The sequence below is a fragment of the Pelophylax lessonae genome (assembly GCF_965119305.1).
Source record: "Pelophylax lessonae genome assembly, chromosome: 5".
Taxonomy (NCBI): domain Eukaryota; kingdom Metazoa; phylum Chordata; class Amphibia; order Anura; family Ranidae; genus Pelophylax; species Pelophylax lessonae.
This window is the reverse complement of record NC_138772.1, coordinates 343,515,898-343,543,070: the sequence shown is the minus strand read 5'-3', so window position 1 is coordinate 343,543,070 and position 27,173 is coordinate 343,515,898. Positions and strand designations below refer to the sequence as shown.

Below are 27,173 nucleotides of genomic sequence, written 5' to 3'. Positions count from 1 at the left end.
GGGATCTTCACTAGGTCAGTTTTCAATAATTGTTCAGATTAATAGGAATAGGCTAGGAACAATTAAAGTACAATGTGGAAATTAATTTAAGATTTTAAATTCTGACCACAGATACATTTTAAAGCAGAGCTCCCTCTAAAAGGCAAAACTCCACCTCCACTTGTTTGCTTCCTCTCCCCCTCCGTTGCCACATTTGACACCTTTTGGGGGGGAGCAGGTACCGGTTTTTGACAGGTACCCGTCCCCACTTCCGGGAGACCTTCTTGCAGGAAGTTGGGCCCCCCTTCTCTGTCCCCCGCCACCGGGCCATTTATAAAGCGCAGCGCACTTGGCGCATGCATAGTAGGGAATCGGCTTGGAAGCCACAAGGCTTCGCTGCTGGTTTCCCTTAGAAGGAATGGTGGTGGCAGCACCCGAGGGCCGACTGAAAAATTGGCAGGGGTGCCAACATTGCAGAACCCCTGTACAGGTAAGTGTCCTAATATTAAAATGCAGCAGCTCGAGTATTTGTAGCTGCAGACTTGTAATTTTTTCAGGAGGGCTGGAGCTCTGCTTTAATAATCACCAGACACAAAGGCTCTGTTCTCTGTAAAAAAAAAAAAAAAAAAAAAAAAAAAAGTACTCTGAAAGGTCAGCAATTTATACTGACATTTATATGCACATATTAGCAGGCACAACAGATAATTATACCTTTCCACAATCTGAGGAAAGATAAATAATGCAATTATTTTAGCAAAGTGCAATTAAACAAATGTTATAATTACATGAAAGCATATAGCTTTAATAGGTTTACAGCAGAAAATAATACTTTGGCTTTTGATGTTGAGTTGGAGAAAACACATTTAAATGTTTCTTTTGTTAGCAGTGACTTAAAAGGCATGGCCATTATTTTGTAGATCTCATTTGTTGTTACAAGTTTTTGGAAAATAAAGAAAATGAAATTGTATTTTTTATTTTTTTTCTTAAAATCTTGTGACAAAAAACTAGATCTGCAAAGTACTCGCCACATCTCTTATTAAATACCTTGGAGTATCTACTTTCTAAAAAGGGGTCATTTGGGAGGGGGGGGGGATGGTACTATCCAGACATTTTAAGGCCTCTGAAACTGATAGGTAGTCAGAAAATTGAATACGCGAGTTACACCCTCTGAAAGCCTGAAGGTGCTTCTTGGATTTTGGGACCCTGTATCCAGCTAAGCCCCCAAAAAGTCTCACACAGGTGCTAACCCCATAAAAGTAGCAGAATTTTGGGGTGTAATACCATGTATACCCATGGTATGTGTGAGAAATACTGCATCTCAATAAAGTGACAACTGTAAAAGAAAATACATTTTTTGTCATTTTCCAAAAACTTGTGGCAAAAAATATAATCTTCCATGGATGCAACGTCTTCCAGCAAATACCTTGGGTTGTCTACTTTCCAAAAAGGGGTAGATTGGGGAGTATTTATAGTACTGTCGCAGCATTTTGGCCACTGAAGAAATGTGATAAAGAGTCAGAAAGTCTGCTTAAAAGCTGGTTAAATTCAAGTATATTGTATATACCATAGTTTGCAGGCACTATAAGTTTCACACAAACCAATTAATATACACTTATTGGGATTTTTTTTATTTCTTTACCAAAGACATGCAGCAGAATACATTTTAGCCTAAAGTTGGGAAGAAATTAGATTTTATTAAATATGTTTTATAACAGAAAGTAGAAAATATAGTTTTGTTTTTTTTAAAGGGTTCGATCTTTTGTCGTTTATATAATAAAACATAATACCACCAAAAGAAAGCTTTGTTTGTGTGAAAAAACTATATAAAAAAACTTTAAAATCGGGTACAGTGTTGCATGACCAATCAATTGCCAGTTAAAGTAGCAGAGTGCTGAATAGCAAAAAATGGCCTGATCATGAAGAGGGTAAAACCTTGTGGACGTCAAGTGGTTAAATTTTGCAGTTTTGTCTATAAAATAACCTAAATCCTGAAAAACATTATACATTTTCTGAATATGGAAACTCTAAAGAATAAAAAAAAAGTTGGTATAAGTGGTAGTTGCAATTTTTTTTATGTTGCATAATATTTGCACAACTGTTTATCAAATTATATTTTCAAGAAAAAAAACACAATTTAATTCCTACAAAAAAAAAAAAGATGATGTAGTGCTGCATACACAGATAGCAAACATGTCAAAACTGAGTGCATCTGCAAATTGCAAATATAATTATTATATATTATACAGGATTTATATAGCGCCAACAGTTTGCGCAGTGCTTTACGAAATTAATTTACAGTACCCCAAATCATTATTAGGTGGTGTTTTAAATTGCTTTTTAGGGTTCACCATAAAGGACACCCCTAGAATTATTGCTCTCACTCAGACCTTTGCAGCGATATACAGTATCTCACAAAAGTGAGTACACCCCTCACATTTTTGTAAATATTTTATTATATCTTTTCATGTGACAACACTGAAGAAATTAAACTTTGCTACAATGTAAAGTGAGTGTACAGCTTGAACAACAGTGTAAATTTGCTGTCCCCTCAAAATAACTCAATACACAGCCAATAATGTCTAAACCGCTAGCAACAAAAGTGAAAACACCCTTAAGTAAAAAATGTCCAAATTGGGCCTAGTTAGCCATTTTTCGTCCCGAGTGACATGTGTCTAAGTGTTACAAGGTCTCAGGTGTGAATGGCGAGCAGGTGTGTTTAATTTGGTTTTATCGCTCGCACTCTCTCATACTGGTCACTGGAGTTCAATATGGCATCTCATGGCAAATAACTCGGAGGATCTGAAAAAAAGAATTGTTGCTCTACATGAAAATGGCCTAGGCTATAAGAAGATTGCCAAGACCCTGAAATTGAGCTGCAGCACAGTGGCCAAGACCATACAGTGGTTTACCAGTACAGGTTCCACTCAGAAAAGGCCACACCCGCGTCGACCAAAGAAGTTGAGTGCAGTAGCTCAGCATCATATCCAGAGGTTGTCTTAAGGAAATAGACATATGAGTGCTGCCAGCATTGCTGCGGAGGTTGAAGGGGTGGGGGGTAAGCCTGTCAGTGGTCAGACCATATGCCACACACTGCATCAAATTGGTCTGCATGGCTGTCATCTCAGAAGGAAGCCTCTTCTAAAGATGATGCACAAGAAAGCCTGCAGTTTGCTGAAGACAGGCAGACTAAGGACATAGATTACTAGAAACATGTCCTGTGGTCTGATGAGACCAAGATAAACTTATTTAGTTTAGATGGTGTCAAGCGTGTGTGGCAGTAACCAGGTGAGGAGTACAAAGACAAGTGTGTCTTGCCTACAGTCAAGCATGGTGCCTACAGAGTGTCATGGTCTGGGGCTGCATGAGTGCTGCCGGCACTGGGGTGTTACAGTTCATTGAGGGAACCATGAATGCCAACATGTACTGTGACATACTGAACCAGAGCATGATCCCCTCCTTTCGGAGACTGGGCCGCAGGGCAGAATTCCAACATGATAATGACCCCAAACACACCTCCAAGATGACCACTGCTTTGCTAAAGAAGCTGAGGGTAAAGGTGTTGGACTGGCCAAGCATGTCTCCAGACCTAAACCCTATTGAGCATCTGTGGGGCATCCTCAAACAGAAGGTGGAGGAGTGCAAGGTCTCTAACATCCACTAGCTCCGTGATGTCATCATGGAGGAGTGGAAGAGGACTCCAGTGGCAACCTGTGAAGCTCTGGTGAACTCCATGCCCAAGAGGGTTAGGGCAGTGCTGCAAAATAATGGTGGCCACACAAAATTTTAACACTTTGGTCCCAATTTGGAAACTTAGGGGTATACTCGTGAAAATATATGTGAAGGGTGCGCTAATATAAAACTAAAGCTGCAACCAAAGATCCAAATACCTGATTTGGAAAAATGAAAATGAAAATATAGTGGTCTGGTGCGCTATGCAGATTAAATAATTATATACAACTTATTTTCCATGTATAAAGGAACTACAAATAAAATCTGTTTATCTGTAATCAAATAATGTGATCCAAATGTGTCTCAAACAAAGTAGAACTTAATAGTGACTAGTGTCCAAACGTAAAGTCCACAAATGTCCATAGTGTATAAACTACGAATCCTCAAGTGAAAAAAATGAAGAGATGTGGATCCAAATAAAACAGTGAATGTCCATCAAAAAATACAAATGACGTGCAAGTGAATCCCACTACCTCTAGGGCTATCTCCTTACCAGATGGATAAGGTTAAGGTGCAATAGACTCCCCCAAGAGTAAACTCCTATGTTATGGAAGTGATCCCATGCTCTTATTCACCCTGTAAGGGAGACAAATATGCCAATCCTCTTACCAGATGAATATTAAATAATGCATGGATCCATCCCCTTAAAGGACCTTTCTTCCACCGGCAACAGTAGATGAACTCTGGGTATTTCAGCAAAGATCTTCTATGGCTCCTGCACTTCTCCCGGGATTTCATCCACAGACTCTCCCCAGGGGAAATCACGGGAGAAGTGCAGGAGCCATAGAAGATCTTTGCCGAGATACCCAGAGTTCATCTACTGTTGCCGGTGGAAGAAAGGTCCTTTAAGGGGATGGATCATGCATTATTTAATTTTCATCTGGTAAGAGGATTGGCATATTTGTCTCCCTTACAGGGTCAATAAGAGCACGGGATCACCTCCATAACACAGGAGTTTACTCTTGGGGGAATCTATTGCACCTTAACCTTATCCGTCTTGGATCCACATCTCTTCATTTTTTCATTTGAGGATTTGTGGTTTATACACTATGGACATTTGTGGACTTTGTTTGGCCACTAATCACAATTAAGTTCTACTTTGTTTGAGACACAGTTGGATCACAATATTTGATTACAGATACACAGATTTTATTTGTGGTTCTTTTATACACGGAAGATAACAGTTGCATATAATTATTTATTCAGCATAGCGCACCAGACCACTATTTTTTCATTTTATACTCACTTTTGTTGCCAGCGGTTTAGACATTAATGGTTGTGTGTTGAGTTATTTTGAAGGGACAGCAAATTTATACTGTTATACAAGCTGTACACTCACTACTCTACATTGTAGCAAAGTATAATTTCTTCAGTGTTGTCACATGAAAAGATGTAATAAAATATTTACAAAAATGTGAGGGGTGTACTCACTTTTGTGAGATACTGTATATATGTGATGCAATTAGTGTTTACATACAGGTTGTATGCATTTGGTGGTATGCGCAGGTGGGTTTGCTTTAAACATTATTTTGGTTTTATTAATATTTATATATTTTTTTTACAATTTACTTTTAACATTTAACTTTATTGCTATTACAAGGAGGATAACAAGTCCTCCAATGTGATAGCATTGGTTAGCAGACAGGTTCTATTAAACCCCTAATATCTCCCCTACCCACCACTGGAGTTAATTAGCGTAACTGAGCATGTCTGGCTTCATACACAGCAGAGGAGAACAGGGAACCACTATGGGCAGGCTGAGAGGCATGGCTGCTCATCTATCACATATGCTGACTACTGTAGTTTACAGGGTATTGCAGCAGCACAGCATCCTGTAGACCCAACATAACCCCTTTAACCACTTGTCGCCCTCAGTATTGCCGATATATGGCCTGAATGTTGCTCCCAAGTTCTCGGAGGGCATTCTTTGACATCCTCCCACTTGCACACATTGGTAGCGCTCAGTGACCACTGTGTGCCATGGACACAGGAGATCACAAATCAGGGTAAAAGGCCAGTCACAGTGGCCCTTTACAGCGTGATCAGCGTGTCGAATCACCGCCATCACTGTGTAAATAAAGACAATTTGCCAGTTATCGGCTCTCCTTTCCTCACCCAGAGACATGCCAGTGCAGCCTCATCAGTGTCCTGATCAGCCACGCCAGTGCAGCCTCATCAGTGTCCTGATCAGCCACGCCAGTGCAGCCTCATCAGTGTCCTGATCAGCCACGCCAGTGAAGCCTCATCAGTGTCCTGATCAGTCACGCCAGTGCAGCCTCATCGGTGTCCTGATCAGCCACGCCAGTGCAGCCTCATCGGTGTCCTGATCAGCCATGCTAGTGCAGCTTTATCATTGTCCTGATCAGCCATGCTAGTGCAGCATTATCAGTGTCCTGATCAGCCATGCCAGTGCAGCCTCATCGGTGTGCTGATCAAGCACACCAGTGCAGCCTTCGTCAGTGCCCTGATTAAGCCACATCTGCACCAGTGTCATTGTCACAGCAGTATGGTGTCACTAGAGCTAGCCATGCCATGAATAATCTTACACAAGCGAGAAGGCATTAAAAAAAAATGTGATAGTAGGTAGGAAATTAGATGCGTAATTTATGCTCCTTGAAAGCCTAATGGTGCTCCTTGGACTTTGGGCCCTTCTGTGTGGCTAGGCTGTGAAAAGGTCTCATACATGTAGCATAACCATACTCAAGGGGAGTAGAAGAATGCGTTTTGGGGTGCAATTCTTAGCATGTCCGTGCTATAAGAAATATCTTATAAATTGACAACTTTGTGAGAAAAAAAAATACGTTTTCCATTTTCTTTCCACTTTTTCCAAAAACCTGTGGCAAAAAATTACGTGTTAGAAAGACTCATTATGCCTCACAGAAAATACCTTGGGGTGCTTGCTTTCCAAAATAGGGTCCATTTGTGGGAATTTCCACTGCCCTGGTGCTCTAGGGCCTTAACAAATGTGATAGGAAGTTATACTCCTTGAAAACCCAAAGGTGCTCCTTGGATTTTGGATTCCTCTATGCATCTAGGCTATGAAAAAGTCTCACACAGGTGGTATCTCCTTATTCGGGGGGGGGGGGGTAGCAAAATGGGCGTAATTGCAAGTATGCCTATAATGTGTGTGAGAAATTACTTGTTAAATTTACAATTTTGTAAAAAAAAAAAAAAGACCCACATTTTTTTAAATTTCTTCATTTTCCAAAGAACTGTGGGGGAAAAAAATGACAACTTCAAGAAGTTCACAATGCCTCCTAATAAATACCTTTGACTGTCTACTTTCTAAAAAGGGGGCAGTTGGGGGGTATTTATACTGTCCTGGCATTTTAAGGCTTCAAAAAAAATGTGATAGGATTGATTAATTTTCAAATATACAGTATAAGTACTGTAGTTTGCAAATTCTACAGCTTGCACACAGACTAAATAAAATACACTGATTTTATGTTTTCCAAAGAAATGTAGCAGATTAATCTTTGGCAGAAATTTATGAAGGATTTACTCTTTTGAAAAAAAACAGAGGTGGGAAAACTGTTTTTTTTTTTTTCAAAGTTTATGGTGTTTTTTCATACCTACAAAAGAAAGCTCTATCGGTCTCAAAAAAAAAAAAAAGATAAAAAGTTAATTTGGGTACAGTGTTGTGTGCCTGAGTAATTGTCATTCAAAGTGTGACACCACTGAAATCTGAAAAATGGCCTAGGCAGGAAGGGGGCGAAAGTGTCTGGTATTGAAGTGGTTAAATGCTCTTAGTCACATGTGTCAAACACAATGCCCGCTGGCCGAATCCAGCCCGCCAGGCCATTTCATGTGGCCCTAATACCCAGAGAGTTTTTTTTATTTCGGCCAGAACCCTGCGCACTGTACATAGCGCACCCCTGAACCCTGCACACTGTACATAGCGCACCCCTGAACCCTGCACGTATCATACCCCTGAACCCTGCACTCTGTGCATAACGCACTTCTAGTATTTATTGACTCTTTAAGACCCTCCCACTGGTAGTGCAATTTGGTCACACCCACCCATCTATGCAGTTCGAGGGGGGAGGGGGTGTGTGGTTGATTTCCTGCACCTATTCTAAGAAAAAAAAAAGCCTGGGATACATTTATGTAGTCTTACAAATACAACTGGCCGTTTGAGGACAACCGTAATGCTGATGCTAATGCTCTATTAAATGGAGTTTGCCACCCCTGCTCTTAGTAATGGCCCACACAAAGCAATCCATGCGGTCATTTATATCCATTTATTAATGTTCATATGAACAAGCATCATGCTTCTGCATACAGTATGTTGAATAATGTTACGATTTTGTCATGTGTGTGTGTGTGAAGATTGCTTTTCTTTTTTGTTTTGTACCACCCTACAACTAAACAAAATAAGACCTTTCACTGATGCCAGGACCTTTGCCCTTGATCACAGCCACCCATAGGAAATGTCAGCAAGTATTTCACACTTGTATCACAATTTTTGGAGCCTTCAAGCCTCACCCCTTTTTACAAATTTGATTGATGCACAAAGCTGCCCGCTGCAGAGTGGCTTAGTGCAAGAAAAAAAAAAAAAAAATAGATGATATGCTTTCCTATACAAATGACATCAGCTTACACAAATGGTCCACTGATTATTACAGCCATGGCAGCCCCTCTTTCTCTCGAAGTATAGATTTCCTTAAATCCTTATTAAGGCCAGCTCAGCCATAAAAGTGGCATTTGGCTGTGAGTAAGCACCTGCAAGTGTTGCAACCCACAAGATTTGTTAGTTTTTGTTTCTACCCATCCACACAAATATAAAAAGGTATCACTTTATCTTCCTTGGAATGATCAGTTATGTCCGAATCCATAGGGGACATGATACCATCATTCGGATTTGTAAAGGCTGAAATAGCTGGATGGAGTTTGGCATTTTAGCAATACCACCTCACTGGAGTATAAGCAGAGATAAAAAAAGTCAGCATATGATTTAGCTTGCTAGCAAGCTTCTGCAGCGCTACCCCCGTAAGAGGAGCTGACTAGGATAGGTCCTGTGTTCTTTGTTTTGACCTTTCAAAAAAAAAAAAAAAAGAAAAACTCAGGCCCTCTAACTGTGGTTGAGTGCACAAACATACAATATCACAGAAAATCACTGAAAGTAATACTTAGGTAGTGCTTAATCAAAGTTAACGGGCACCAAACCAGGTAGTAAAGGCAAACTTAATATAGAGTCATCCAGTATGGTTGGTAACTAGGCAAGCATAAAATAGATTAACAATGGTGTTAGCTCATTTACGTCAGGAGGCAATTGCAAGATGATTTTGCATTTAGGTCCCGGACCTAAGACCCTTCATTTCTAACTCCCTGTGTAGTGAATTTTCCTTCTGCTGGCCAGGAGATGTAAAGACATACAGCACTTAAGCTTCATGAGCATACATCTGATTTATTTCATTTCGGCTCACATATTTATGGGACATTTGAGAGGGAAAAACCAGTTCAAACTAGTGTACAATCCATGGGTCAGTTTAACAATAGAATATATCTACTAAAACAATACATGAAAAGGCTTTTGTTTTCCCTAACATATTGCTGTAAATGTGGGGTGTAGTGTGTCTGAAATTGCGTTTGTGGAAGAGCAGTTCCGTCTCTGCTCAGCTGTCTGATGTGTTAATATGTAAGTAATTGTCAATGTGTTCAGGTGTTGTCTGTAATCCATATGCAAAAGTTAAGTGTCCAGGATGAATGACTGAGATGTGTTTAATATGTAAACACTTATCAATGTGTCTGTAATCTGTATGCGAAGCCTAACTGTTAAGTGTCCAGGATGAATGAGATGTGTTTAATATGTAATTGCAAGGGACCACATTCCATTTGAAACTGGGCACTAGCTGAATATCATGAAATTTAATATTTCATTAAGGCACATTGATACACTCTTTCAAATGGTAATAACACAATTTATCATACAAAGTAATTAACAGTAAGAACTAGGCATAGAAAGAAACATTTGGCATCCAGATCAGCATAAAATTGGTAGAAAATTGCATATAAAACAGATATGCATGATCAGCACCTCGGGGGCATGATTAAGTCACTGCTGTAGCTCCACAGGACATGTTTCGTCCAATAGGACGTTATTGTGACGGTGTTCACCGTCACTGAAATTTAAGGACAGATGGGTGATGGTTTGGATTGCTTCATATTTTTCAGCAAGGTCTCCATGTAGAAATATTGAGATTTGTTTCCATTTGCCATGAGGTCTCTGACCAGGAAGTACAACTCCTAATATGGTCATTCCAGAATGTTCAATGAGGAGACACTGTCTAACACTGTTGCTTTTGTCTGAGGTGGCTTTCCATTCACCTATTGTCAGGTGTGCTAATGAACTCACCTGTTGTCTGCTAAGGGATGTATTGGACACTCAGAGTATTGTGTATTGGGGGCTCGTTATGGAACCATTGTTCTGTGTCTGGCTATTGTGTACATTGATTGTCCCCTGGGGGCTTCTGTCTCATTACACATAACAGTCATTCTAATCAAGCCATTTGGACCAATCCCTGCTGACTCATTTTCAAGTCCTCATTTGCATGGCTAAGGAGGACCTGAAGGAGAACGGCATATACTGTGCAATTGACCAATGGGAAAGCGGTTGTTGGGGGCAGGATGTTCCAAATTCTGTATAAAAGTGTGCTGTGTACTTCCAATAAATGGTCTTCCTGTTTGAACGTCCATACAGCCTGCCTGGTGTTTGTTCTAATGGATTCCGAACGGCACATAGCTGTAGTTCAGATCCCGGAGCCTGGTTGACCGAACCATCAGACGTTGCGATCTGCAAGCTGACTCACTAGAAACAGAGGAGTGTCGGGAGAGCGGAAGCTAGCGAGCAAGGGTCTCGTCACAGTTATCCACAAAGGCGTCATCTCCTATACATCTGGAGGACTTCCTTTTGGACAAAACGCATTGGGTGGAGCCACAGTGGTGACGTAATCATGCCCGCCAGGGTGCTGATCTTGCATATCTATTTTACATGGAATTTTCTACTGCCTTATGTGAGTAGTTTCTCATTTTAATAAATAGTGGAAATGTATACAGCTACACAATGAGTTTCTCCTTTACCTTTATCCATCCTTGAGCTTAATTTGTGGACTACACTGATTTTTTTCTAATACTCCATTCCTGAGTCCTGTAATGTGCCATCTATTCGTACATCCCAGGGATTTCTCCTATGAAAGTGCAGCCAGACCTCCATCTTTTAGGTCTTACCTGTTGGTAAGCGGTTTGTGAGTGGGGTGCTGGGTAAAGAGTGGTGTATATCCACACAAAATTACTGTAGTTGAGCGACACATACATTTAATTAATGATGGACTGTCTGGCACTGTGCACTTTTTTCTTAGAGGTTAATGAATTTGCTTATTTGCCTATGATGTTAAGCATATTTATCCAAGCACTGTATCTGTCTTCATTATTTGATTGATTTATTTTTGCTGCTTTTTGCACTGTTAACTTGCTAGTGCAACACGTTTGTATTTTTAGTAGCAAAGTTGTATCTACCGAGTGCTAGAACTATACTGCCAGAGCATGTTGATGGCAGTGATGAAGGGCCTGGTATGGATTGGTGGGGACCCCCAGGTTCTTTTTTTGTCTTTTTTTTTTACATTTTTTTTTGTTTACATTCTGCTGTCATAGCTCTTCCCTGGTTGTTGAGGGTGCCGGCAGCAAATTACATTAAAATTTTGCAAGTTTTCACTACTAAAATACCACATCTTTTCAACAAAAATAGTGCATGCAGTATTTTAGTAGCATTTTTTAGTGAATTGCAAAAGGTTTTTGAAAAACGCTATGGGCTACTTTACTGCTGATTTTAATCCAGTAGATACGGTTTTGTGAATGGAACCCATTCTCTATATTGTTGTAGCCCAGCACCTGGCTACGCATGCAACACTGATAAGTGTTAGTTTTGGGTGGACATAGCCTTTAAATATGCACAGCAATAAAAAGCATTCTGCTATTTAAAATACTTATTGTGAAATGAATTCATGAATCAGTCTATACAGGCCTAACATGCCGTTTTTTTGTGGATTTATTACAAAAGCTCTAATCTCCAAGGCTAGGAGCCCGAGTGACAGGAGCAAGAGCAGCTTTTAAGCTCAGCAGTGAAAATTGCTAAAGAATGCTAAAGCCATAATCCTAGTTTTGCTTGTTCCCACTTATAAAAGCGATGTCCTATTTATTCCTTCCTCTACATAAAGTTTCTATAGATTGCTATCTGCACACATTCAGCTAGCAACAGTACTGTAAATTAAGGTGACCAGGTTTTTAAAATGAAATCCGGGGACACTTTCTTTTTTTTTTTTGGCAAAATGGTAAACTATTTTATAAGCACATTTTCCTCAAATATACAGTACATGCAATGTATGTGGTATGTGTTTATGGAATTATATATACACATCATTTCACCCATGAGATAAAAAAGATGCAAAGAAAAAGCTGCGCTAAATTGACACAAATGTACAATGCAGAGTGACCAGCGTGCCCCCTTTCAATGCACAGTGACCAGCGTACATGCCTCCTTCAATGCAGTGCCCACATGCCCCCTTCAATGCAGTGACCAGCGTACATGCCTCCTTCAATGCAGAGATCAGCATGCGTGCCCCCTACAATGCAGTAACCAGCGTACATGCCCCCTTCAATGCAGAGACCAGTGTACATGCCGCCTTCAATGCAGTGACCAGCGTGTGTTCCCCTTTTCAATGCAGTGACCAGCTTGCATGCCCCTTCAATGCAGTGACCAGCGTACGTGCCCTCTTCAATGCAGAGATCAGCGTGCATGCCCCCTTCAATGCAGAGATCAGCGTGCGTGCCCCCTTCAATGCAGTTACCAGCGTACATGCCCCCTTCAATGCAGAGATCAGCGTGCATGCCCCCTTACTTACCTGGAGCAGCAGTGGCGGCGAGCGGCTTCTCCTCAGTCCCGGCGGCGCGTCTCCTCAAGTCCTCCAGCTCCCACCTCCTCCTCGGCCAATGGCATGGGGTTTGCCTTGCGGCCAATCAGGAATTAGACCTGCTCCCTGATTGGCCAGGAGGAGGATCCGTGCGACAATAGCGAATTTTCATTCGCTATTGTCACACAATGGGTGGAGTCGGGGCGCACTGCTCTGCACCCCGGGTCCAACCGTTGCTGCAGCCCACAGTGACTCACGCAAACTAGCTGCTGCTGCTGCGCTGTGTCCCCTTAAGCCTTTGACAGAGGCTAGCGCGTTCTAAACAGTTCTTTATAAATCGTGCCTATTTATGCTGTATTGTGCATGTGCAGCGTGCTATGTTGGGTCCATGTGCACGCCAATCGTGTTCAAACAGGCCCTCCATGCGGCATACACCCATTTTAAAAGGCAAAGATTCACGTGCATGAATAGGCCTTCGTCACAGACACACTATTGAGGAAGAAGACGAACATGCAGATGCTTTCGTGCCAAGGCGAAGACAACAACCACATGGGGTGAGAGCAGCTTAGGCTGAATTTTGTTTTTCACAGCTGATACCCTTCAGGTGATTAGTACAGGGTGAAAGCAGTGTGTGAACAAATAAGCAAAGAAATAAGGTTTAAGCAATCTTTGCATCAATCCCACAACTGCACAAACTCATTATCACAATTGGCACATTTAATCCCTGAGGAAAAGCCAGAGCTTTTACCAAGATGTATTTTGCATAGCTTAACATCCATAGTCTCATGTGGAGACTCACATGGCACTCAGTCTGTTATCTTTTAAAGGGAACAGTGCATAAAATATTTACATTTGCTGTATGTGTAAATATTTTAACTTTTACTTACCAGTCCTGCTGCAGAGTTTTAAAACAAGAATCCAATCTTCACCCATCACTGCAAGCTTTGTCTTGGAGACCTTCAAGGACTGGGTCCCCTTGTTTTAGAGGGGCCACTGCCTTGGACCTGTAGAGCACCCTGCACGGAGCGCCTTTTGGTCTGGTATTACCAAGGGTCCGGATCCCAGGGTCCAGTGCCTAAAAAGGACAGCATTACAGGCAAAACCTTGTAAATGCTTCCTGAGGCTCACGTACCACCATTTTAGTCTACTGACTTTTTGAGATGGATCTGATAGCTAACCCCTTAGATTCAGTGATCTTTGATCAGGGTATATAGCATAATGTTATTTCTTCTTCTTGGAAGAATAGGTGGAGAGACTCTCCGTGACCATCACCTTTAGACACTGGCGAAAAAACCAAGATGCTTCCTGTGTGGGAGGGGTTATATAGGGGGACATCCTTTCTGATTTGTTATAGTGTTTCACCTGTAGGTGGCTAATTAACCCATATGTTATGATTTATAGCTCTGTGTCCCGCGATGTACTTTATATAAAAAAATATTTAGTCTGGTCATAAAGGGGTCAAAATTTGGTTGAAAAGAGAAAAAAAAAATAGAAGGAAGGAGAAGGAGGAAAGAGAAGGAAGGAGAAGGAGGAAAGAGAAGGAAGGAGAAGGAGGAAAGAGAAGGAAGGAGAAGGAGGAAAGAGAAGGAAGGAGAAGGAGGAAAGAGAAGGAAGGAGAAGGAGGAAAGAGAAGGAAGGAGAAGGAGGAAAGAAAAGGAAGGAGAAGAGAAGGAAAGAGAAGGAAGGAGAAGAGAAGGAAAGAGAAGGAAGGAGAAGAGAAGGAAAGAGAAGGAAGGAGAAGAGAAGGAAAGAGAAGGAAGGAGAAGAGAAGGAAAGAGAAGGAAGGAGAAGAGAAGGAAAGAGAAGGAAGGAGAAGAGAAGGAAAGAGAAGGAAGGAGAAGAGAAGGAAAGAGAAGGAAGGAGAAGAGAAGGAAGGAGAAGAGAAGGAGAAGAGAAGGAAGGAGAAGAGAAGGAAGGAGAAGGAAGGAGAAGAGAAGGAAGGAGAAGAGAAGGAAGGAGAAGAGAAGGAAGGAGAAGAGAAGGAAGGAGAAGAGAAGGAAGGAGAAGAGAAGGAAGGAGAAGAGAAGGAAGGAGAAGAGAAGGAAGGAAAGAGAAGGAAGGAAGGAAAGAGAAGGAAGGAAAGAGAAGGAAGGAGAAGGAGGAAAGAGAAGGAAGGAGAAGGAGGAAAGAGAAGGAAGGAGAAGGAGGAAAGAGAAGGAAGGAGAAGGAGGAAAGAGAAGGAAGGAGAAGGAGGAAAGAGAAGGAAGGAGAAGGAGGAAAGAGAAGGAAGGAGAAGGAGGAAAGAGAAGGAAGGAGAAGGAGGAAAGAGAAGGAAGGAGAAGAGAAGGAAAGAGAAGGAAGGAGAAGAAGGAGGAAAGAGAAGGAAGGAGAAGGAGGAAAGAGAAGGAAGGAGAAGGAGGAAAGAGAAGGAAGGAGAAGAAGGAAAGAGAAGGAAGGAGAAGGAGGAAAGAGAAGGAAGGAGAAGAAGGAAAGAGAAGGAAGGAGAAGAAGGAAAGAGAAGGAAGGAGAAGAAGGAAAGAGAAGGAAGGAGAAGAAGGAAAGAGAAGGAAGGAGAAGAAGGAAAGAGAAGGAAGGAGAAGAAGGAAAGAGAAGGAAGGAGAAGAAGGAAAGAGAAGGAAGGAGAAGAAGGAAAGAGAAGGAAGGAGAAGGAGGAAAGAGAAGGAAGGAGAAGGAGGAAAGAGAAGGAAGGAGAAGAAGGAAAGAGAAGGAAGGAGAAGAAGGAAAGAGAAGGAAGGAGAAGAAGGAAAGAGAAGGAAGGAGAAGAAGGAAAGAGAAGGAAGGAGAAGGAGGAAAGAGACGGAAGGAGAAGGAGGAAAGAGACGGAAGGAGAAGGAGGAAAGAGACGGAAGGAGAAGGAGGAAAGGAAAGAGAAGGAAGGAGAAGGAGGAAAGAGAAGGAAGGAGAAGGAGGAAAGAGAAGGAAGGAGAAGAAGGAAGGAGAAGAAGGAAAGAGAAGAAAGGAGAAGAAGGAAAGAGAAGAAAGGAGAAGAAGGAAGGAGAAGAAGGAAAGAGAAGAAAGGAGAAGAAGGAAAGAGGAGAAGGAAGGAGAAGAAGGAAAGAGAAGAAAGGAGAAGAAGGAAAGATGAGAAGGAAAGAGAAGGAAGGAGGAGAAGGAAAGGAAGGAGGAGAAGGAAGGAAAAAAGGAAGACACAAGTCCATCTAGTTCAACCAACAGCTAAAGAGATAATGAAAAATAAAACGTTAGTATTTGGTTGTTCTTTGCAGTAACAATATTTGGATACATGTATCCTCTTTAATTGTTCTGCCAATCAGAAGTTGTAACAATGAAGAAGAGTTGAAGTTGGGGATGCTGCATGGTATCCCGGAAGAAGTAAGTGGTGTCCTGGCAGTGCCATGGCACAGGTGGGCAGAATGTCCTGTAGGTGGCACCCTATGTCCTGTAGGTGGCACCCTGCGTCCTGTAGGTGGCATCCTGCGTCCTCCTTGTAGGGATGGAGTGAGCTTGGATCCCAGAAAAGAAGGAGGAGGAGGAGATGGAGGGAGGGGCGGCCTGGCAGTAGCAGCAGCCCAGCCATAGAGCGGCTCCAGCCTGCACTGAGATGGAAATGGCGTCAGGAGCAGGGCTGGGAGTCCTCTTCTCATCCTAGGACACGGGGGGGAGGGGGGAAGGGATCTGTTCTCCGGGATGGGCGATCTACCTGATGGAGTGATCGTGCCCGATGTGAGGATCTCTAGGAAGACTTGATCGGAGTCGGAGCCTGTGTGGTCCCCGCGGTGGAGGGGGTTGCTCATCTCCCCCCAGGATCGCCCTGTGATCGGATGGTAAAATGTCGGATAGCAAGGTGAAAGTGGCCGTCAGAGTCCGGCCCATGAACCGGAGAGGTAATCAGCCTTTATATCGGGGGAGGGGAGTAACCCCTTGTGTGCCGGCACAGGGGACCTGCTATGGGATGGGAGACAGAACTTCCCCAAAGTTATGGGGCGGGGGACCTGGGGGTTGGATGGTGAAAACAAGTGTGAGCTTCCATGGGGGAATGTCTCTGACCTCTGCAGTTACCCACTCTGCCCCTTTAAATTAACACTTATCAAAATAAATACTATAATCCAATCCTGTTCCTTCCTTTTATGCCTGATACTTAAAATGAACCCTAACATTCCATAATAGCCGTTACCTAATGAACCCCAAATCCTGACCTTTAATCATATATTTTCTCTTAAAATAATCCTCAAAACGAACATGTTTACTAGCAGTTAAACGCTCGGTTTCCCTTTAAATTAACCCTTAAGATGTATCCAAATACATTCCACTTGGACATAACCTTAACCCTAACGATGACCCCCAATCAAATCCTGATCCTTCCTTTTAGTCTGATCCTTAAAATGAACCCTAACATTCCATATTAGCCGTTACTTAATGAACCCCAAATCCTGACCCTTCATCATATGTTTTCTCTTAAACTAACACTTAGGCCCCTTTCACACTTGTGCGACCTCCTGCGACTTGGGGCTGCAAAGTCGCATGATTTCCAACTATTACTATTCATATCTGCGCAACATCAAAGTGGTCCCTGCACTACTTTAGTCCGACTTTGATGCGACTTGAGGTCCATAGACCTCAAGATTACACAGGCAGTGCTTCAAGTCGCGTGACTTTCAGGTCGTATAAGTGTGAAAGGGGCCTTATACTAATGCTATCATTTAAACCCTCTATTTCCCTTTAAATTAACCCCTAACACATCCAAATACATACTAACATTCGGACATAACCTGAACCCTAAAGTTAACCCCTAATGAAATCCTGATCCCTCTTTTTAGCCTGATCCTTATAATTAACCCTAACATTCCATATTAGCCATTACATAATGAACCCAAAAACCTGACTTTAATCATATTTCTTCTCTTAATCCTCAAAAATAACACTAAAGTGACGTCATGCATTGTAACCAATGATGGGGCGCTATTCCTCCCACGAATGCCAATGATGGGGCATTATTTCTCCTACTAATACCAATAATGGGGCACTATTCCTCCCACTTCTACCGATGATGGGCACTATTCTTCCCACTAATGCAAAAAACGGGGCGCTATTCCTCCCAATAATACCAATGATGGAGCACTATTCCTCCCAATAATAACAATGATGGGGCATTATTCTTCCCAATAATACCAATGATGGGGCACTATTCCTCCCAATAATACCAATGATGGGGCACTATTCCTCCCACTAATACCAATGATGGGGCACTATTCCTCCCACTTCTACCGATGATGGGGACTATTCTTCCCACTAATACAAAAAACGGGGCGCTATTCCTCCCACTAATACCAATGATGGGGCACTATTCCTCCCAATAATACCAATGATGGGGCACTATTCCTCCCAATAATACCAATGATGGGGCAGTATTCCTCCCAATAATACCAATGATGGGGCAGTATTCCTCCCAATAATACCAATGATGGGGCAGTATTCCTCCCAATAATACCAATGATGGGGCAGTATTCCTCCCAATAATAACAATGATGGGGCATTATTCTTCCCAATAATACCAATGATGGGACACTATTCCTCCCACTAATACCAATGATGGGGCACTTTTCTTCCCACTAATACCAATGATGGGGCACTGATCCTCCCACTGATACCAATGATGAGGCACTATTCCTCCCACTGATACCAATGATGAGGCACTATTCCTCCCACTAATACCAATGATGGGGCACTTTTCTTCCCACTAATACCAATGATGGGGCACTATTCCTCCCACTAATACCAATGATGGGGCATTGATCCTCCCACTAATACCAATGATGGGTCATTGATCCTCCCACTAATACCAATGATGGGCACTTCTCCTTCTGCTGACTACATGCACTCCCACTGTCACTGGTGTATTTTCTATTTCCACTGGCCGCTCCGGCCCCTCTAAAGTGTGAAGGACAGTAAACCGGCCCTTTGCTTAGAAAGTTTGGCGACCCCTGCCCTAACCCTTCACACTAATCATTAATTAACCCTTCACCTCCTCCCTAACACTGAATGAACCCCTTTATAAATAATGTATTCTGTGCAGGGCATTTCAGTCCCAGTGTCAAGATCTTACAGCGCTGAGATTGCAGCACCAAAGACAAATGTTCCTTGATGGTGATTCTGCTTTTCATTCTCAAGCAGGCCAGGCTTTGACACTGATAGGACGGTCCTAAACAGCCTGATCCTGTCCCTGATGTGACAGCCCAATCCTCGGGCCGTTTAGGGCTACCAGACTGCCGTTGCATGCAGAGATTTTTCAGTTCTGTGCCATGGGGTCGGACTCTTGTCATTGAGAGGTGGGAAGGAAGAACTTCTACTGCATGAGGGTTTCTTTGGTCCATAAGCAGAGTAGGACAGTTCATGCATTGGGTCCCATGGCTTTCAAGGTGGCCATGAACTGTCAAGTTTGTAAAATCTCCTTTTTGATCTACCATCTATTATGTAGCATGAGTGCCTGCCTGATTGGATACAACTTGAAAGCATTGTTTAGGTTTATTCTATAGTTTTGGTGAAACTAAAGCAGATTGTACAGTCAGATTTTAGAGTGTATGGCCAACCAGATGACCTCCTGATGATAAATTCTCATCTGGACCAACCTTCATTCCAAGCTCACATATCAGCTTCAGTAGAGAAGTGTTCGGTTTACCAGGCCTGACTACTGCAGCGGGATCAGTCCACCCCTGGAGATGAGAACAATATTATGTTTGCACAGGATACAAAGTTGCAAACATTGTGTTGGTCAGCAGTTTAGTTTCCATTCATGATGTGCTTAGGAAAGAATAGTGAACTTGCCTATTGACTTTGTCCTGACAAGATGACCAAAGCATAACTGAAGGCAAAACTTTTTTCATTAACTGGGATAAATGGTGAGGGGTTAGATCTGCAGTCACTTTTTATTGCTATCTGTGTCCCTGTCAGGCTCTGTGGTTCAGGGGGGCAGTAAAAAAAGGTGGATGATCTTCCCCCAACCAGTCACCTAAAAGTGGATATGGTACCACTCAAGAGTACACATTGCTGTGGCCATTAAGCTTTGAATCACAGTGCAGCACCATGCCGAATTTGACAGGTGGCACCACCTGTCAAACTCCCCTATGCAACACCTGTCTCACAGTTGCAAAGTAGTCTTGCAATGCAAAGTCCCTGCTCAGTAGTTTTGCCTCCTGAATGCAAAAAAGCGATTCACCACAGATCAGTGAAAATTAGCGTTCCACCAGTCAACAACTGCACCATCACCCCAAAGTAATGTAATTAAAAAAGGGTTGTATGGCTGATTTTGCATCGGATTCGGACAGAACAAGCGCAGGACCCTATTTTGGGTCTGCAGCAGAATCGGATCGCATGCGATCCGATTTATGTCGACTGTCAGTTCCCACTGTGATATGCAAACTCGTCTGGGGGTGTCGTTTACTTTGTATTGACACCCCCAGCGTTACGCATATGGCAGTGTGAACTGCCTGCGATTTGAATGCGATGGATTCGCAGGGTTCGCATATATGTGAACCGACACTTTGACAGAAGCCGGCTAAATGTCTGGCTTCTGTTCGACCTGGTGCAGTACACACAGGCTGAACTATGAACCAGCCGATGCCGCCCAACATTCGGCCCATGTGTACAGTACTAGGCTAACTTGTTTCTCTAATTGTCCTGATCACTGCTGTCATTGGAATGAAAGTAAATTCTGAGGGGCAACCTTCCAATGGGGACACTTGATCTGGTGACAGCTGTCCTAGGGCCCTTTAATGCTGATCAGTTTTTTAATGCGCTTTTATTCAGGTTAGGGGTCCTGATGCGCTTTTGATGCCTTTCTATTGGTTTACAATGGAAGGTGCTTTTGAAAAACTGCACCAAAGATGCAGCATGCAGGACTTTTCAAAGAGCATCAGACCTGCAATGTGGGGAGTTATATAGAAATTAAAGGGCTACATTTTGCATCCATTTTTATTTCACGTTTAAGTCTAGGATCACATCTATGCGGGCTGCGCTTGATGTCTTTTTCTGGTGGGTTTTTGCATTTTTAAACCTTAATTTTTGATGCATTTTTGCATGCAGCTTTCACGCATTTTGTGTGTTTTTTTTCCCTTTAAACACACCACATATAGCTAGTTGCTAAGGAGCAGCCAGGAAGCCAACTGCCGTGTCCTTAACAACTGAGTCAGCTGGGTTCCCCGCTGACAGCTGAATGTACAAAAAAAAGAATTGCCTGCCAAAAAAAAAAAAAAAACAGCAAAGAAACTTTGTGGGGTCCCCCCAAATCCATATCCAGATTCTGATAAACCCCCCCACAACCACAAGGGAAGATGCCCTTGTCCCCCACAAAAGCACCCCCCCCCCCCGAACGTTGAGGGCATGTGGCCTGATATGGTTTAGGAGGGAGGGGTGGTTGCTCGTCCCCTCCCCTTCCTTACCTGCCGGGCTGCATGCTCTGATCGGGGTCTGGTATGGATTTTGGGGGGGGGGGGGGGGGGGGCCCACGCCATTTTTTTTTTTTCAATTTTGGTGTGGGGTCCCACTCCAAAATAATACCAGACCCGGGGAGCCTGATATGGATTTGGGGGGTCCCCACGCATTTTTTTTTTTGCCAAATTTTTTAATTTTCTTTTGGCCCGTAATTCTTTTTTTTACATTCAGCTGTCAGCGGGAAAGCCCGCTGACAGCTGATGACTCATCGGTTGTTAAGGACACAGCGGCTGGCTTTCTGGCCCACCCCTTAGCAACCAGCTATACACTGTTTATTAAAGAGAAAAAAAAACACAAAATACAACATACAACATACAAAATGCATGCAAAAATGCAACACTTGCTTTTCTGGTGCTGGTCCATTGAAGTCTTTTACATGCAAAACACAATCTGCTGTGGGAAAAAAAATCCCTGACCCTTTCCAAAAATGTACCGGCTGAAAATCTTGTACCATAGGAAACCATGTTAAATGGACCGTAGTGCATTTGTGCAAAATGCACTAAGAAAATGCATAGGTGTGAATGTAAGGTTACAAACCAAACGTGCATCAAAAACTGATCAGTTTGAAATGGCCCTAAGTGGTTCTATCCCGCGCACTTCCTGTTGAGCCTACATTCGAGGAAATCAAGTGAAATCTTCCTATGGAGACACAGATGACAATAAAAGACGTAATTTATTCAAGCTTTAGGTATACGTTAATTGAAGGCATGCATTGAAAGTGCTTTATTGCTAGTTGTCTAGCCTATTAAGTAACCGTGTGCTCAACACTTTTTTGATTTAGAACTGGATTTGAATACAAAATGCATTGTGGAGATGGAAGGGAATCAGACAATCCTGCAGCCTCCACCTGCCAACAACAAGCACAGCGAGAACAGGTAAAACCTCTATGCTGGGAGAAGTAAGATGCTGTGTTGCTTGAGGGCTTCCTGTGATGAGATCTTATCTGCTGCAATAAAGGGGAAGAAATTATTAGTACGTCTGTTGCTTATATAATGATGAGGACAGTCAGGTTTGCTTTGAAGCAAATGAATGTTATTTACATTTTTGTTCATTTCTCTTTCTGTTGGGGGGTGTCGGTTTTAACCTGTCTGCAATCACGGAGTGATTGTATTGCTTGCCTTGCCTCTGATAGATCGTGGTCACATCCACAGTGACAATACAGGAAGCCAGAAATCTCCCGCGTCTACGCAAAGACAACAGCCCTATTCACACATTTTTAGCATAGCCAGGCGATTTAGAGTTTTTTCTTTTTTTTTAATGTAGACATTTAAATAGAAGCGACTAAGAAATGCATATAAACATGCATTTTTCAAATGCTCCCAATAAAGTCTATGGTCACACGGCTACGCTAACCAATGAGTACTTGCTATTGCAACCATTATGATGGATCCCCACTCCAGACTCCATTTATCTCCAAATGACACTGTAGTGCTAGGGAATTCATAAGGATCCAAAGGAGCTGTAGTATACAATGAAAAATGCATGTAAAGACGCAACACTTGCGTTTCTGGTGCAGGTCCATTGAAGTCTATTACATGCAAAACGCAATCTGCTGCAGGAAAAAAATCCTTGCCCCTTTCCAAAAATGCAGCGCCTGAAAAACGCATAGATGTGAATGTGTACCATGGGAAACCATGTTCAATGGACTGTAGTGCGTTTCTGCAAACTGCAAAATCAATAAAAAATGCATAGTTGTGAACAGAAGGTTAAACCTCAAAAGTGCATCAAAAACTGATCAGATTCCCTCAGATTTCCTGTTGAGTCTACATTAGAGGAAATCAAGGAAAATCTTATCGGGACACAGATGACAATAAATGACCCAATCTATTCAAGCTTTAGGTAATGAGAGTAGTATAAACCATTCTCATATCGCGTCTTCACATACCCTGGTAGCCTGCACCAATGCTGTCCTCTTCAGATTGGGAAATCTTGATAACCAAAATGCGGAGAGAATAAAAGGTCTAGTGCATTAGCAGATAAAACTTTATTCAAGAAAAGTGCACACTTCCCCAAAAAGCCAAAGGCTTGTACAACTGTAGAGACCAGAACCAAGTGACAGGGCAGTCCTCATAGGTGCTGTATCCACACAACCCTGACGTCACCAAGACTCGCCAGCTAAAACATATCAAGGGATGAATCCTCTTCATCAGAACAAAAGATGAAAACAAAAACTTTTGCTCTGATGAAGAGGGTTTGTCCCTTGAAACACGTTAGCTGGTGAGAGTCAGTGATGCCAGGGTTGTGTTGATACAGCACATTACAATTTTTTTTAATTTGAATTAAATGTATTTTATTAAAATACATTTATCTAAAGATAGTTTACATTAATAATTGAGTTTATTCAGCATGAAATGGAGTTTAGTTATGTAGCATGAGGCTGTATATTCTGCAATATTTAAATTTTTGGTAAACTCATTCAATGAATCCAAGCTCTGCAAGCTGAGATAACATGCACTGCACTAATGCATTCACACAATTTCACACCAACTACCAGCAAGAACGAGCCCTTACATTTAAAGAGCACCTGCCCGTTAGCGAGCATCTACTCACCTGCTGCCGCCACATCCCTCACCTTGTTGTGTCACTGCCGCATCACCAGCTGTCCCATTAAAGTGAATGGGACTGTCGGTGTGTCAACAGTGGGTCAGAGGAGGAGCTGCTGCGGGACAGAGATGACAGTTGCTCTTTTTTTATATTATGATTTAAATCCAGTTGATTTAAATTAAGCCTTTTTTACTAGTGATTGAAATCCTGATTTAAATCGTGATTTAAGTTGACTTGATTTAAATCAAATCCACCCTGGTGGTAATGCACTAGGCCAGTGATGGTGAACCTTGGCACCCCAGATGTTTTGGAACTACATTTCTCATCATGCTCATGCAATCTGCAGTGTAATTGAGCATCACGGGAAATGTAGTTCCAAAACATCTGGGGTGCCAAGGTTCGCCATCACTGCACTAGGCCTTTATGCCCTTTTGTTGTCTCTGGATACTCACTCCAGGGCTGTCCATCGTACAGATTAGGGATGCACCGATCCGACTTTTTTGGATCTGATACCGATACCGATATCTGGCGTTGTGAAATCGCCGATACGGAAACCGATCCGGAGCTACACACAAAGCAAGCGGCTGCAGTACAGAGCAAAGCCGCTGCTTCATGTGTGTGGCTCCTCCATTCACAGGCGGAGTGCATCTGATATCACTCCGCCTGTGAGCCGGACCTATACAGGAAGTAGCGGCTCCCATCCCATACTACTACTGCACCTAGTAAAGGATGGCTAAGCCGTTACCCAGCAAAAACTGGATCGGCCAGTGGATCGGTCAATGTTACCGATCCCCCCGATCCATCAAAAATGGCCATATCGGTGCCGATATCCAATCCGAATATCGGATCGGTGCATCCCTAGTACAGACTGATGCACCGGCAGCACAGGGCATCATGACCTCTATGTGCAGAGGGGTAGCCAAGATGTTTGGTGTTCACCTTTTCATTTTTTGTGAAAAGGTGAACTCACCCTTTAACATCTACTCTAGCTTTTTTTTGCTGCCTGTGAAGTAGAAATCTTTGTTGAATCTCTTTCCCCTTTTCCGTTGTCACCCGTGCTCTTTGACCTGTATCCCTTTGGCCTTTGCATTTTACTATGAAGTGGTCAGATGCTGCTAAGTGTAGCAATGTCACTTGTTCTGCATCCAGCGATATTAGAGTCAGGTTGCAGGCCTGAGAAAGCTGTCTATTGTGTGAATTACTGCATTCTGTCTGTTCCAAGAGCATTTCCTCCCACTAAGCCTGCCTAAGTAAATGAACACCAGACCTACATAAGCGCCTTCTAACAAACACAACTTAATAGTCATGTGTGGAAGAGATTGCGTCGGCCAATCTGTTATACACATCACAGTTTAGAAGTTGGATGCCTGTTTCATTTTCGTACACATCTGCTAAGATGTATGTGAGTGCATTACCAGCACCTGAGAAGGCCAACAGATAACTGTAAATTCTTTTAAAATAAGACCGCTGGCGGGCAGCCAAAATACCAGTGCACCAGACTGTAAAAATAGATCACTAGCAGAGGCTGGGGACCCAAAGGATAGTTATCATGTAGAATGATGACTGTTTATACATTGTTTTCATGCAAGAATAAAATGTTTTTTTCCCATGTAAAATACACTATATTGTCAAAAGTATTGGGAAGCCTGCCTTTACAAGCACATGAACTTTAATGGCCTTTCAGACTTAGTCTGTAGGATTCAATACTGAGTTGGCCCACCCTTTGCAGCTATAACAGCTTCAACTCTTCTGGGGAGGCTGCCCACAAGATTTAGGAGTGTGTCTATAGGAATGTTTGACCATTCTTCCAGAAGCGCATTTGTGAGGTCAGGCACTGATGTTTAAAGAGAAGGCCTGGCTCACAGAGGCAGGCCAGTCAAGTTCCTCCACCCCAAACTCACTCACCCATGTCTTTATGGACCTTGCTCATGTTAGAACAGAAAGGGACCATCCCCAAACTGTTCCCACAAAATTGGGAGCATCAAATTGTCCAAAATGTCTTGGTATGCTGACACCTTAAGAGTTCTCTTTACTGGAACTAAGGGGCCAAGCCCAACCCCTGATAAACAACCCCATACCATAATCTCCCCTCCACCAAATGATTTGGACCAGTGCACAAAGCAAGGTCCATAAAGACATGGATGAGCGAGTTTGGGGTGAAGGAACTTGACTGGCCTGCACAGAGTCCTGATCTTCACCTGATAGAAATACATTTGTGATGAATTAGAGTGGAGACTGCGAGCCAAGCCTTCTCTTCCAACATCAGTGCCTGACCTCACAAATGCGCTTCTGGAAGAATAGTCAAACATTCCCATAGACACACTCCTAAACCCTGTGGACAGCCTTCCCAGAAGAGTTGAAGCTGTTATAGCTGCAAAGGGTGGGCCAACTCAATATTAAACCCTACAGACTAAGACTGGGATGCCATAAAGTTGATGTGCATGTGAAGGCAGGAGTCCCAATACTTTTGATAATATAGTGAATGTTTGGTGGCGTTCACAATGTAAAGCTGATTTTATGTAGTATTGCAATTCTCTCCATTACCTTTCAATACCGTCTGTAGAAGCATCTATCATCAGAAGCTCATTACTTATGCACCTGAATATCTGCTGTCCATACAGCTCCTATGATTGTGAAATCGGCCTAAGGCTGATTTCAGACAGGTAACTGCCACTGGTTATCCTGCCGCTGGCAATTTGTCGAAATCGCCAGTTTTGGGATGGCTAAGGGCTTGTTTATACTTTTGTTGCCCTCCGAAGAACGTTCTCCGGTGGATGTTGCTTGTTTTAACCTATAAAAAGTCACACCACCAGGTTGCTTGAGTTGCTTTTGGTGGGTTGTACTGCCCATTAAGTGCAACAGAGCAGAGGAGATAAATGTTGCCACCCTGTGATGCAAAGCATTGCAACCACAGCATATGTACATCCCCATCCTCTGCCCCTGCAGCTTAGAGTGGAACTTCACCCAAAGTGGAAGTTCCCTGGTTTGCATCCTTCCCCCACCCCTCATTGCCTCATTTTGCACTTTTTTTTTGGGGGGGGGGGGTCGGGGTAGCGACTACCTAATTTTGACAGGTAGCCACTCTCACTTCCGGTCAGATCACTGCGACTATCTGTGCAGAAGTTCAGCCCCTTCCTCCTTACCCCCGCAGCCTTTTGGGACACCTGCAGGCCCATTCACAAAGCGCAGAGTAGCTTGCGCAGTAGGAAATCGGCTGTGAAGCCAGAAGGCTTCTCTGCCTTTTTCCCTAACCTAAGATGCCAGCACTTTTGAAAAATCAGCTCGGGTGAGGACAGCTCTGGATCCCTGGACAGGTAAGTGTCTTTATATTAAAAGATGGCAGTGCCCTTGAAATATTAGCTCAGGTGAGGACAGCGCTGGATCCCTGGACAGGTAAGTGTCCTTATATTAAAAGATGACAGCGCCCTTGAAATATTAGCTCAGGTGAGGACAGCGCTGGATCCCTGGACAGGTAAGTGTCCTTATATTAAAAGATGACAGCGCCCTTGAAATATTAGCTCAGGTGAGGACAGCGCTGGATCCCTGGACAGGTAAGTGTCCTTATATTAAAAGATATCAGCGCTCTTGAAATATTAGCTCAGGTGAGGA

General features: G+C 42.8%; 1 protein-coding gene across 5 annotated transcripts in view; it reads left to right on the top strand.

Moving 5' to 3' along the window:
• Positions 1 to 16,089: 16,089 nt before the first annotated feature.
• Positions 16,090 to 27,173, top strand: part of KIF13A (kinesin family member 13A) — a 298,880-nt gene continuing 287,796 nt past the window's right edge. For 3 of the 5 annotated variants that reach the window (XM_082258194.1, XM_082258191.1, XM_082258190.1), the window contains exons 1-2: positions 16,094 to 16,417; positions 21,802 to 21,895. In XM_082258194.1, the coding sequence (XP_082114320.1) occupies positions 16,363 to 16,417; positions 21,802 to 21,895 (149 nt within the window). In that variant the 5' untranslated portion in view covers positions 16,094 to 16,362. Of the gene's footprint in view, positions 16,418 to 21,801; positions 21,896 to 27,173 lie in introns of all 5 variants that reach the window. The other 2 variants (XM_082258193.1, XM_082258192.1) reach the window with 2 other exon arrangements.